This window comes from Opisthocomus hoazin, chromosome 15, assembly GCF_030867145.1.
Source record: "Opisthocomus hoazin isolate bOpiHoa1 chromosome 15, bOpiHoa1.hap1, whole genome shotgun sequence".
In the NCBI taxonomy this organism is placed as follows: Eukaryota; Metazoa; Chordata; class Aves; order Opisthocomiformes; family Opisthocomidae; genus Opisthocomus; species Opisthocomus hoazin.
Window position 1 is genome coordinate 19,733,271 of NC_134428.1, and position 13,588 is coordinate 19,746,858.

Consider the following 13,588-nt stretch of genomic DNA (forward strand, 5'->3'; position numbering starts at 1 on the left):
GACGCTGCACCGGGGCTGCGTGCGTCTGCGCCCGCCCTCCTCTCCTCCTCCTTCGCGTCGATGGCGGCCGCGATGATGGCGGCGGAGCAGGAAGCCGCCAAAGGCGGCGGCAGGAACCGCGGCGGCGTGCAGCGCGTGGAGGGCAAGCTGCGCGCCAGCGTCGAGAAGGGCGACTACTACGAGGCGCACCAGATGTACCGGACGCTCTTCTTCAGGTGGGGCCCGGCCCGCCGCCCTGCCCCTCCCCGCCCGGCCTTCCAGAGCCTGCCCACGCACCCGGCCCTCCTGCTCCCCGGCGCGCCAGCGCCCGCTCGCCATTGGCCGGCGCTTCTGCCGATCTCGGCCTCCTGCGCCCCCATTGGGCCGCGGGGAGGCGGGTCGGTTGCGTGCCGCGGAGGGTAGGGCGAGCGGTGCCGGCCCAAGCTGCGCCCGGGCCCGGCCTGAGAGCAGCGCGGGGCCCGCGAGTCGCTCCGGCGCGGCCGTGTGAGAGGGCCTGGGTGACGGGCAGCGCCGAGTTTCGCTCCGCAGTCCCCAAGCGTCTCTTGGCGGCCCCAGGTGGGGATGGCCCGGGCCTGCCCCCCCTCCAGCGTCCGGCGTCCCCCGGGGCCTCGGGCCTTGGCCCTGCCGTGTCCCTGGCTGGGGGGCCTGGCGTGAGCTCTCTCAGCTGCCTCCGCTGTGCCGGCCTGTGTAAGCGGTAGCCTGGCTGCGGAGGAGGAGGCGCTCGGAGGGGCTGAGGTTTTTTTTGCGTGGCGGTCACCTCTGGGACCAGCTCGGGGGAGGAGCAGCTCTCAGGGCTGCAAGAATCACCTGCACAGAGGAGTTTTCTCAGAAGAAATTCTAGCTGATGTGATACTTGTGTAGGGGACCGTGACTGCAGTAGAGCAGACCTGGGCATTACTCAGAAATATTCCTCCTGCCTGTTATGTCTGAAGAAACTTCTTTGTATTGAAAACCTTCTTAATTTTTCGGGTCCACTGCAGCTTGTGATGGACACCCTTTTGATCTTCAAATGGAATATGTAGACCCGTGCTTCTAGGGGGGCACAGAACAAGGTGTCTCTTCAAGGGGCTTCCTGGGGTGGTCCCGTCTTCATTGAGCTGCAGTTCTGCTGGGGGAGGACAGGTGGGAAAGGTGCCTTCTGAGTCTTGGTCGCTCTCCTGGGTGTCACCTGTCCTTGGAGCTCGCCTGAGCTGGAATGGGAACAGGCCTGTGGATGTCCTTGGAACGAGAGAGCTAGATATGTGGGGAAGAGAGTCCTTTGCACGTGGTCCTACTTCTGCTGCAGGATACATCCGATAGCCTGCGCTGCGCTGCGTACCAAGCACCATGAAGTTAAAGAAGTTGTGTTCTGCCATAGGCAACTGATGGGATCAACGAGGGCTTAAATTGTGTTTAGAGTAAGTCTAAATTGAAGACAAAGCGCAGCCTATTTTGTGGTAAGGATGATGTGATGTGGTGGGTGCAGTGGTGGGAGATGGCTTGGCTCATCCAGTCTTCTGAATGTATGAACTCGCCTACTTTGCTTAAGTCTCCCTGAATTAATCTGGGATCAAAGATCCTACCTTTTCAATTTGAAATGCAAGAGAAAGGAGGTGCGCAATTAGGTGCAATGGAGAGCTTTGCATACCTAGGAAGAGGGTTTCCTTCTAGGCCAAAAGGTGTAATGAGGCAGTGAACTTTGGTTGGAAAGTCACTGAAGCCAAAGAAGAGTCTCAGCTAGCCCTGTCTGTCCTCTGGAAAATGTATGTGGAATGTCCACAGTTCTCCAGAGACACCCTGGCACGGAGTGGGATGATCTCAGCAGTGGAATTGTGCTTGGGATGGCCAGTGCTTGTTTTGAACAACAACTGCGTGTAAAATATTAGTCTGTTCCGTCATCAGTTACACGTTAAACTGGCAGTCCTGACTCAAGAGTGTCGAAAGGCCTAGACTGAGCTGTGTTTGAGGCTGGAGGAGGGAAGATGACTACAAGCCTGCCTCCTGCAGACTGCTTATCCCTCCCTGTCATCCATGTAGCAGGGGGAAAACCGCTATTCCTGCCTGATGCAGAGCAGCAAGTCGTGCGCTCCTCCAAACGGGATTATCTGGGCCAGTGTTGTTGCTCTAGGGGCTGGCTGGGTTGATCTCTGCTCTGTGTATGGTTTGGGAATTGAGTCAAACTTCCAGGTGTAACATCGCTGTTGCAGTTACATTGGCAGCTGTTTTCCTGATGCTTTAGCTCCTTTTTCTGGTGTGAATGATCTGTTCCAGGATTTCAGTTATGCAAATGTTTCTTTCTTGTTCTAAATAGCACTTCGAGCAATGTAGTGATTATTTCTTTTTATTACAAGTCTTTTTAAATAAAAGGAGTTTTTTAAAAAAAAAAACAAACCCACAACTCCTTTAAATGTATTTTACATTGTAAAGCTGTTTTCAGGATCTGTTATTATCTGCTGTAATAATTCCCAGATTAGGAGCTCCCAAATAGCATTGGGAATCTGTGGGAAGTGGAGTTTATGGAAGGGGATCCACACTGGGACTCGGAGTGTGGAAGCAAACCTGGATGTGAGGCCAGCTATCAAATCGTTGGAGCTGCCTATCCATTTGACTGACGTGCGGAGCGTTTGCTATGGCGATTGCAGGTCTGCATTGTTGAGGGTACTTATTCCAAAAAGTCACCATCGTGCCATCCATTCTTAACAGTTCCACTGAGTGCTTTGGATAAAAGCCCCTGGGGTGTTGGAAGACAGTGAGCCAGGGTGGGAGGACTGTCTCCTGCCCTGCTCGTTGTCTGGTCTGATGTTACCAGCAGGACCTGTCCCTGGGACAGGAATCTCACCTGCCGCACAAGAGCTGTTGGGATCCACCGCCTGCTCGTTTCCCCTCTGGTTAGTGTGCCCCCCTCCATGCCCATGCTGTCCCACTGCCCTCCCAGAATGGCCGACCCCTCTGCGTTGCCCCACCGGGACACTCGTGCGTCGGAGCTGCTGTGCGGGGCTTGGCCGCTGCAGGAGTGGGGAGGCTACTCCAGCTGGGTGGAGCAGGGGCACGGCATGACGCCTTGTCTTTTTCAGATGAGCAAATTGGCTGTTGTTATAAACTCCTCAGAAAACAGACTTTTTGAGAAGCAGATGAGAGCAATGGAAACTGGAAGCTGTATCTGCTGCCACACCTTATCTGCTTTGGTAGGGCATGCTGTGTTCAGAATCTGGAGAAGTGGTTATCCAAGACCGAGGCCGGGTTGGACGGGGCTTGGAGCAGCCTGGTCTAGTGAGAGGTGTCCCTGCCCATGGCTGGGGGGTTGGAACGAGATGGTCTATAAGGTCCCGGCCAAGCCAAAGCAGTCTGTGACTCTATGACCTTTAGTTCCCCATAGTGATGGCGTGCAGGAGGCTGCAGTCACAGCACTGTGAAAAGAGGCTCCTGCTCTTAAGGTAACTGCTGGGAGCAAATTCTTTTCTTTTTCCTGTCTTGGTTAACTCTTAAGTGAGGAAGGTGGAAGCTGCATCGGGTTTTAATGTTTCAGAGAGCAGGCTTGTTTCTTTTCTGAGTTGGTGACTCTGTCAGGTGTTGCGTGGTGTATCTTGCTGGCTGTTCTGATCTTACCAGAGCCCATCAGAGGTGAGCTGCTTTGGTTCAGCAGAGGACTAGTACATGGCTGATGTCCCCTGGCAGAGAGCAGTAGTGGTCAGAGAGACTTCAACCAGTGGAAAGGGGATGTCAGCGGGGAGAGGGCTGGAGTCACTTGGGCGGCACTGGGTGTGTTCCAAAACTGCTTTGCTGTGCCAGCTTTGGTGTTCTTGCAGGCTCCGATGTGATGGTCTGAGCAGTGTGGTTCAGTGCATCGGCGTCTTTTGCTCAGGTGGACTCCTGGGATCATTTCCTTTTCTTTGTTTCAGCCCTTGTTTCCAGTTTGAAGCTCTCGGTTTTCATTGTTACACTGTTTGCTTGTATTCCATCAAGTCGGAGCAGAAATCAAGTTGTAGCTTGCGGTGAAAGTTACCTCATTATTAAAACTAACCCCATGTAAAAATAAAACCCTTCTTGTCTTTATTTAAAATTTTAGTGATCTTTAATCCTTTCAGTGTACGTAACTTTAAGCGTACACAACTTGCTGGTAATTTTTATCAAGGCTTTGGTATTGTTGACAGGTATATGTCGCAAGGAAAACACGCAGAAGCAAGAGAACTAATGTATTCAGGGGCTTTGCTGTTCTTCAGTCATAACCAGGTAAGTCTCTGGTTTTCTGAGTGCAGTTGGGGCGGGCGGGTTGTTATTCCAAGATTTGAAGGGGTGAATGGTGAATTCTCAACAGTAAATGTTTGGGGTAATTGCTTTGTAGTCTTCGGGTTTATCTCTTTGTTGAACCTTTCTCCACAAAGAAGGATTATGTCAAACTGGGACGTGAAGCAGAAGTGTTTGTGAGCGTCCAAACAGGAATCGTAACCACATCTGTTTTGCTTTCCTGGAAGCTTCTCTTCTGATGCCATCAAATGACTATAACTTTTGTGTAAGGGAATGCTGAGACTTGATACTGTGCCTTAGCTGTGGATGTTGATGAAAAGACTAAATCTACAAAATTCTGGTTGATGTTTTCTTTTCTATACCAATGTGTTCATCACTAGCAGCATCTGTCTGTTTTGTAGCAAAACAGTGCTGCTGATCTGTCCATGCTGGTTTTGGAGTCTTTGGAGAAATCGGATGCAAAAGTAGCAGAGGACCTTTTAGGTGAGGTGACTTTTGCGCTCGCTTTGACGTTGCTCGGATGTGCTTTGAGTTGAAGACTGGTAACAACAGTCACTGTGCAACCTGAAATGCTTTTTGTATGCCCTCCCAGATGGCTACGGGTTACCTTCGTCATAGCAATGGACTGGGGGAGAACTTGCTTAGAGAATAGTGGGTTCCTGATAACTTTGTGGGCATGCTTAGAACAGTTGTTGCTGTCTTGTGGCATTGTCCTTTCCTCGATGCAGCAGTAAGTATTGTGTGCAGTTGTTGGTGTCCCCAGGGCTTTGGTGGGTGGTGGTTTCCCACCCTAGCCCTGTGGTAGTGTGCACACTATTTGTTATTCAGCTGTTTACAAGGAAATTTGTCTTGTTTGGCTGTGGGATTTGGCAAGCAGGCAATTTAGGGAGACCTTCTGACCAGCTGCCTGGCCAGACCACTGCTGCAGCATGGGCAAACCGCTCCTGTTGACAACTGACGGATGGAGGCAGGCAGACAGAGGCTGTTCTTTGTTTACTTAGCTCTGACATTTTGTATCCCGTTTATGACTTCTGGTGGTGCTTTTCTGAACTACAGCCCTCTGTCCCTCGCAGCTTCTCTGGGAATGGCAAGCAGTACCGCAACCGGCAGGCTTTCCTCCCCCTTGGAACTGCGTCCCCAGGGGATGCCCTGTCCCAAACGATGAAGCAGGGAAGCTGTCACCAGCTGGCTGCAAGGCACAGCTTTTGGCTGTGGAGTCATCAGATGAATATTGCTGGCTGATAGATGCAAGATTGACTCGGTGTATGAGAAGTGGCTCAGGCTCAAAGCCACTCTTTTTTCAGGTGGCTTATGGAGGCTGTTGAGGGAGCTTAGAGACACAATAGCATTATAACTTAAATTTTGTCTTAAAGATGCAATAGAACCAGCAGTTCATCCTGTTTCCATTAATGCTAAATATTTGTGAATCTTATTGCTTCTAGAAAACTTGGCTAAATTGTTTAGTTTAATGGATCCAAATTCTCCTGAAAGAGTGGCTTTTGTATCCAGAGCACTAAAGTGGTCTAGCGGGGGATCAGGAAAACTTGGACATCCGAAACTACACCAGTTACTAGCAATTACCCTGTGGAAAGGTAAGAAAAAATCAACTGGCTTTTGTGTGTTTTGTTTTGAAAATGTTGAAGTATGATGTTGTAAGAGATCTGCTTTGGAAATACTCTAAGAAAGCTGAGATGAAGGTGATAGATTGACTTCTGCTATTACCTGAATTTTGCAATCAGTTCAGATTATTGTTACTAACAAAAAAAACCTGGGCCTGTAATTCTGTGTTAGTGCAATCTCCAAAACACAGCTGTTGTAAAGCTCTTGGTGTAAGGAAGGTTGACCCTTTAGACATTGAGGTGGTTTGATTGAGTCATTAGGAGGAAAATTGCTAGGGAGCAAAGCTGTTCTGTTGTGGTTTTTTTGTTTTCAAATCCTGGATAAACACGGCAAAGATTGAAATACATTACCTAGCATCCAAAACAGTCTTTGGATCTGTAATTAGGTACTTTTGGACAGGTTGACCAGCAGGCTTATTCCAGAATGAATGTTGTTGCCTTTGATTTATGTGGTATTTTATCACTTTGGATGTAAGATAAACTAAAAATGCGCTAAATAATTATTTTAATTGTGGGTGATAGCCAGTGTTTAAAGTCTTATGTTCAAAATATCATAAAAGTGAGCGAGAACAGTTGAAGAAATGCCATCTCTTCAGTGGTTTCTCATGAACTATTAACTGTGCAAGACGATTGTTTAAGTTTTTCAGTAGCTGCAAAGTGATGATAGTGGTTTTGTATAAGAATCCTGACCCGATGGTTAACGCTCCAGCTCGTTGCCTTTCTGTGTGCCATAGGCAATCCCACAGCTGCTCTCATGGGACTTACGTCTGCGTGATGGCTGCTGCCAGCCAGAAAGGGAGGCTTTTCCTCAGAGCATTAAAGTTAGAAGCTGAGATATGATTAGGATAAGAAACAGTTGCATTCTGAAGTAAAAATCCCCATGTTGTAGCCATCTGTTCACGGCTCTTTTGAAAAGCAAAATGCATACATTTTCTTAGTCTGTAGTTTATGAGAGTTTCATCAGAGAAGGCTCAGATTTTTAAAACAAAGCCTTTAAATTCCAAAAATTAGCAGCTATCCAGTTTAGATTTGTCACTGCAGTGATTTTGCATGCTGCTTTGCTTCAGATTAAGTTCTAACAAATCATTGCCATTTCTTACACCTTTTTTTCCTGTATAATTGCCGCTTTATTCAGCGTATGGAAGCAATTTTCATTTTGATAGCGAGAGTGGGCTAAGCTAAAAATAGGAAATGCCTTCTTTCTGTGCACTTACACTGAAGGACGCTGAAAGTGCTGTTTGACTTCTTGGTGCACGTGGTCTAATATGGAACTTCTTGACTCTCCTGAGCACTGGTGATAGCACATGAACTTCTTGACTCTCCTGAGCACTGGTGATAGCACGCAGTTAGATAAAATGATACGACCGCAGCTCAAGCTATTTATCCCAGCGGTAGCTGTGTTTTGTGCTGGCATGGAATAAACTGTGTTTAATAGCAGTTGTTCAAATGTATTTAGGATGACATATTTTTATCTCCCTTTACAAATTGTAACTTGTAAATGATGAAGCCCACTCACTTTTTGCTAGTTGTCCTGTATATATACCATGTGTAGCTCTTGTCTTTTTGCCACCTGTAGTGTATAAGCCTAACAAATCTGTTTTTATGTTCAGGTGTGATGAACTGATTTCTTAAAAGCCATTTTCTTTTTCCTTTTATAGAGCAAAACTATAGTGAATCTCGGTATCACTTCTTGCACTCCACAGATGGCGAAGGATGTGCCAATATGCTAGTAGAATACTCCTCGTCTAGGGGATATCGCAGTGAGGTGGACATGTTTGTAGCACAGGCGGTACTACAGTAGGTGTTAAACTTTTTAACTATTTTACTGAGATGACACTGTGTTTGAGGCCAATCTAATTTAATCATGATAACTGTAGGTTAACCATGCATCCTTTTCAAAAGAAACTGTGAAACTGGCCCGAGCTTCTGAAACTCACTTTGTGTGGTAACAACAGCAGAAAACCATCTCAAAACTGGTGTGTTGAATTGGTCGGACTGGGAAGAGAAAAAAAAAAAACCCAAACCAACACATGCTAAGGTCAAAACCTGAAATCATGTTAATTACCTGAAGAATTAAATGTAGTCTGTTTGACCCTGAAAGCACAATTCTTAGGTTTAACACCACTTTATGTCTCTTTAGGGCTTACCTTGATATTCTTACCAAGACCGGACCTCAGCAGGCTGTATATTTACCTTTAGCATAGTACTTGCTCTCAGTCTGGTTGTCCCAAGAGCCAGTTTGTCTTGGATCACCCTGGTCTGTGAGCAGCAGTGTGATGATTCTTGGTTGGACAGAGTTGCTGGTGGCTTTCATTTACTTTAGGCATTTATTTTGTAGGAAGTGGTAATGCAAGCTATTATGTGCCTTTGGAGAGCTCATGTGTAATTAAGGTTGACAAAGCCAATTTTACTGTATTTAATCAGCTGATGGCCTTCTTCAGTCAGGGAAAGCAGCTCGTGGAGGAGTCTGAGGAGGAGGTGGAGACAGGACTGTGCAGCAGGGAGTCAGGGAGAGAGTAGGTGTTGGGAGAGAGGGAGGAGGTGAGAGCACGTCTGTCTCTTGGCAGCAGTGAGCTGTCATGTCAGATTTGTCCTGCTTTCTGTGACTAGTTGGTATAGATCGCAGTGATTTTGAGTGGTAGAAAATCCTTTATGGAAATCCAGTATATGCAGGGCTCTTAAACAATTTTACGGGGCTTTGTTCTGGAGGGGGGGAAATTCTGGGGAAACGTGAAGAGTAAGAGATGATTTTCTCAGTATTTATACAGCACTACTACTGCATCCTTTACTGGCCTATATCTCAAATACTGTACTAAATCCTCTTAGAGCAGTTTATAGTCTAATGAAAATAATTGCAGTTCTGTGCTCAGCAGTAAGGCAAAAGAGCCCAATGTCCTTGCAGATGTGAGGGTACAGAATTGGAGGCCAGCCTGCGAGCAGAACAGACTGCTCGTGGCAGCCTTCCCAGTGCTTGCTGACAGCATTTGTCCCAGATAAAGTCTCTTGTTAGGCCTGTGGGACTTGCAGAGATTGCCAGTTAAACTAACTGGAGCTGAACAAAGATTTGATCAGTTTGGGAAATTGATCTGTTAACTGGTGACAAATGGCTTGGGAGCTCAAAGTGTAGCTTTATTATGAAACTTCTAGACATGTGTGTCAAACTTATTAGTGGTCCTGATGCCATGTTATTTTGAGGCAATGCTAACAGAATGACAGAATCGTCGGACACTGGCAGACACATACTGAAAAGAGATGTATTTGGGAGTGGATGGGGCCAAGGGAGAGGTCTTTAATGTGATTTTTACCTCAGCAGCAAGTACAGCATCATGTTTAATTTGGATTACACAGTGGTCAGTCTTTCCACATTTTGATTTAATTGGTGCTCTCTTTTAGTAACCGTAAAAGAGGCTGTGCTGTATACAGTCTGCCTAGGTCTTGGTTAATATTTATTGTCAGTTCTCCCTCCCAACCTGCTTATTCCACAATGTATTCTAGTAGTGATTTTCCCCTTCCTTGGTTGATAGTCAAACCATTGCCAAAGATCTCTACCAGTTTGTTTTTGCCATCAGTTTAAGCCTGAGATGGCTTCTGTGCACAAAGTAGAGATTGTTGTGCTTTTGGTTTCCCTTTTTCTTTCTGCATGTGAAACTGCTTCTCTGCCTTTTGTTTTTAACTTGCCCTGTTCTGTTTCCTTTCACAGATTTCTCTGCTTAAAAAATAAGACCAGTGCATCGGTTGTTTTTACGACATACACACAGAAACATCCTTCGATAGAAAAGGGTCCGCCCTTTGTTCAGCCACTGCTAAACTTCATCTGGTTTCTGTTATTGGCAGTTGATGGGTACAGTCTGGTTTTTCTCATGTTGTTCTTGGTTTCCTTTTCAGTTGTTACTGAGATTACATTTTTGGTTGTTTCCTTTCTAGAGGAAAACTAACAGTATTTACAGTATTGTGTGAACAGTATCAGCCTTCACTGAAAAGAGATCCCATGTATAATGAGGTGAGTTACTCGTAGCTGTAAACAGGTTTTAACCTACAGAATTAGTTAAATAATAGCTGATAATCTCCTGCTTTGTGACTGGTAAATAGGAGTCAGTGATCTAGCTTGCGTAGTGTGACTGCTGCCCTTGGTATTTTCACCCGTAAACGAACTGGCTGACCTTGTTCTTCATCTTGTGTCATTTCAGTACCTAGATAGAATAGGACAGCTTTTCTTTGGTGTTCCTCCCAAGCAGACATCGTCCTATGGAGGATTACTAGGTAAGATTTGTGCTGATAATTGTTTGTAGATACCACCAGTCTTTTCAGAGCAGCGGCTTATATAAAACAGATGTGCTGGAAACAGGTAGTTTGTTCTAACAAACGTATCGGTGTTTTTCATAGCCTGTAGAAATAGTCACTGCTGTAGAACACAAGATGAATTGGTTGCACATGAAATTAATTTGGTGAAGCTAGTAGATCTTTGAGAAGGGGAGAAGCATGTAAATTACTCTTACGGTTAATTTTTGACATTATGGCATGACTTCCAAATGTAAAGAAAAATCTTGTTTATGTTAAAGCTTAATTAGACTTTAATTAATCAGACTTCAGAGGCTGATTTTCTTTGTCGCATGTGGGACTTTGGTAGAGTTCTGACCAGTCCTGATATAAAATGAATGTTCCCAAAGTAGAAGTTCTGAAATTAATACTGCTCTTGTACAAGAAATGAAAGGGAATAGAGGAATTCAGCCCTCATTTCCTGGCTCTTGAATAAAATTTGAGCAAGTTGAACTGGATTACTTTTGTAAAATCAGATGTTCTTCCTTGAGAACTAAGCTTCTCTGTTTGTAAACTGAGTTGAAGCTATACCTGCAAATGTCAGTTCACTGATCCCTAAAGTCTGATGAACAATATGAGCATCATAGATCCCGGCGTGTAAATAACAGCTTTTCAGCAATTCAGACATCTTTAAATTGAAAAAAACAGGGAGGATGCACAAATGCGTCAAAATAAGTTCTTCATAGCATGATCCACAATTGCTGTTTTTTGACCGTTGTGTGCCTGGAGATGAGTCTGTCCTCATGTGGTTGGGTTTTTTCTTTCCTCTCATGCTGCAACTAGGGTACATAAGCGTGGGACTTCAGTGGAGTTTTTCCAGTGTACTCTTAGAGAAGGAACAGTATCAAAATACAGCTTCCCAAATCAATAATTTCTTAATGGAAACCAGTGTAGGAATACTAATGTTCCGATGGACTCTTTTACTTACCAAAAAAACCCCCAGTTTTTTCTCATCATTAAAATCTGCACCCTTGCAGGGTGGTGAGAGAATAGTTAAGGGTTTTGAGATAAGAGTGTAAAATTAGAAACTTTGACTGTCCTGTATTTTATTCTAGGAAATCTTTTAAACAGCCTGATGGGAACTGGAGAGGATGACGACACAGAAGACGGTCAGGAAGACAGCAGCCCGATTGAGCTTGACTGAATGTTGTTGTCAGTGGGTGCCGTGTAAATCTGATGATTCGATGACTCCAAAGACACTTTTGGAATTTGAATCCCGCAGTTGTTTCTTGGCACCTAAAGGGCTCTTCCGGTCATTTAGAAGTGGTTGCTGAAATGTTTATAATGTTCGGTCTATATTATTTATGTAAAAAAAGAAAGAAACCAACAACAAGTACCCAAATGAACCAATCGGAGCAATTGCTAGCAGGTTTCTGATACAGCGGCTGGTGACTTTGATTAAAATATAGTCTTCTACGGTTTCTGATGCAGTATTCCCTTTTGCACAGTAATTCAATAAAGCATAAATATGGGTCTTCTACTTCACAGCCTACCCAATACCGTCTTTGTTACGAGAAAAACCTCCTTGACCTCTGCCACCTCCAAGGAAAATCTCAAAAGGCAGGGTGATCAGTTGAATAATTTATTTGCGAGGCTGATGCCAAAAATACTGCGAGATCAGCTAAGCAGCATAATCTGAGATGCACACCCAAGAGACATTGGCACCAAGAACTCGTTTCCACTGCCGTGAGCAACGCGTGCGCCATTCGTACTGCCTTTCCCTCTGCTGAAGGCCTGGCGCTGGCCAAGCCCGTGCGTGTCGTTAGCTGGCATCTCCCAAAAAGCACAAGATTGAATTGCTCTTGAGTAAAAGCCGATCAGTGGAACTTAGGTAATTGGCTTCCATGTGGATCTCTCTTGCCTAGGTATAAAAATTTGGCTCGTGGCTCTACTCCTTTGGAACAGATTCTTTTTCCATGTAAGTTCACAACCATATGGCGTTACAGTGAATGAAATGAGTTGTAGCGAGCAACGTATGTGTTTGAACTGCAGCTGGATGTAAAGAAAAGGGATACTGCAGAACTTTTGGTTCTTTACAATATATTTATTTTTCTTGGGTGATTGACTCATTTAACACTTTCTGTAAAAAAGAATAAATTGATAAATAATGGAGTAACTTCAACCCCAGCAGTAGGCATAGCCATTCTACATCTCCTCCTCTATTAATGCAGCACAGTGGATGTCTGGTACAGCGAACAGATGAAATGGTGGGGAAACGCTTTATTTTTTCACGATGAAAATAAAAAGGCTTAGATTAATAAACAGCAATCATGCATGGGGGGAGGGATTAATACAAATTTATTGACTGTATGAAAAAGAAAAGGCATTGAAAGGAAGACTTTGTGTTAATTGTGAAGTCTCAAATAAACACTTTATACCAGGATGGGTGATACGGGTGCTTTCTGAGAGTTTTATGAGCCGAGATCTTACTGTCCTTCCTCTTCCCAACCCCCCCCCCCCGCATTTGACCATGGGTCACCCAGACCTGAGTGCTGCAGAGTTACCTCTGTGCCGTTAAGAGCATAGCTGGAGTCCGGCGTTGCAATGGCTGGGGCAGGGTAGGGATTGCTTTGACTTGCAGCAAGTCCAGGGAAGAACCCCCAACCCAGGGTGATGCTGCAGGCATTTAATAAATGCTCTGGGACGCTGGCTGCAGGTTAAGAGCCATGGCAGTTCCTTGCCCTTGGCTGCTGGTGACCGTGCCTGCGGGGGCAGCTGGAGGGTCTGTGGTGTCCGGCAGTGAGTGGACCCACATACGGAGCCCGGGGGCAGCGGGCGGGCACGGGCTGAGCTGGCGCTACGCAATAACTACAGCAGTATAGACAGACTACATGGATCTGTGTACACAGTAGATAAAAAAAAAATATATATATATACACACACACACACTTTAACAGCCTTTTGTGTATGTAACAACTTAATTGTATGGCATATAACTTATAATAGTAACTATATTAACTACACATGCACAAGATCTTGCTAGCTATAAACACAACTAGCCCAGTCTGTGCCCTCCCTGCTTTGGACATGCCTGGGTTTTCAAGTAAGTGTGAGTGACAGGGTGTGTGTGAGTAATTATACACAATTTTAATATAAAATAAATAACCTATAGTTTTGCATCCACATATGCATGTGGATATACGTATGGTTATATGCAGTATATTTATCTTATAAATTTATATGTTTATAAATTATATACTTTATACCTATACAAAAAAGCATGCATGTGTGTGTATAATATACAATTAAATATTTTATAAAAATGTCTCTACATATACAGATGTGTATATGAAATACATTTAGCTTAGACATTTGTAAATTAAATGTGTGTGTCTAATGATGGCTACGTATACACCTGCATGTGTTCATATGAGCTATATTCAGCTCATATACACTCACATAAAAGTGTGTTATATATTATGCTATAG

General features: G+C 45.0%; 1 protein-coding gene across 2 annotated transcripts; it reads left to right on the forward strand.

Moving 5' to 3' along the window:
• The first annotated feature begins 19 nt into the window (after positions 1-19).
• Positions 20-12,572, forward strand: GET4 (guided entry of tail-anchored proteins factor 4). 2 transcript variants are annotated; one of them, XM_075436908.1, is made up of 9 exons: positions 20-215; positions 4,131-4,209; positions 4,626-4,707; positions 5,667-5,816; positions 7,502-7,640; positions 9,544-9,684; positions 9,768-9,843; positions 10,031-10,103; positions 11,216-12,572. In XM_075436908.1, exons 1-9 carry the CDS (start codon positions 61-63, stop codon positions 11,302-11,304), a joined length of 984 nt encoding a protein of 327 aa, XP_075293023.1. In that variant the 5' UTR covers positions 20-60; the 3' UTR covers positions 11,305-12,572. The 2 variants fall into 2 exon arrangements, with proteins under 2 accessions (XP_075293023.1, XP_075293024.1); XM_075436909.1 differs by lacking the exon at positions 20-215 and adding an exon at positions 418-1,397.
• The last annotated feature ends 1,016 nt before the right edge of the window (positions 12,573-13,588 follow it).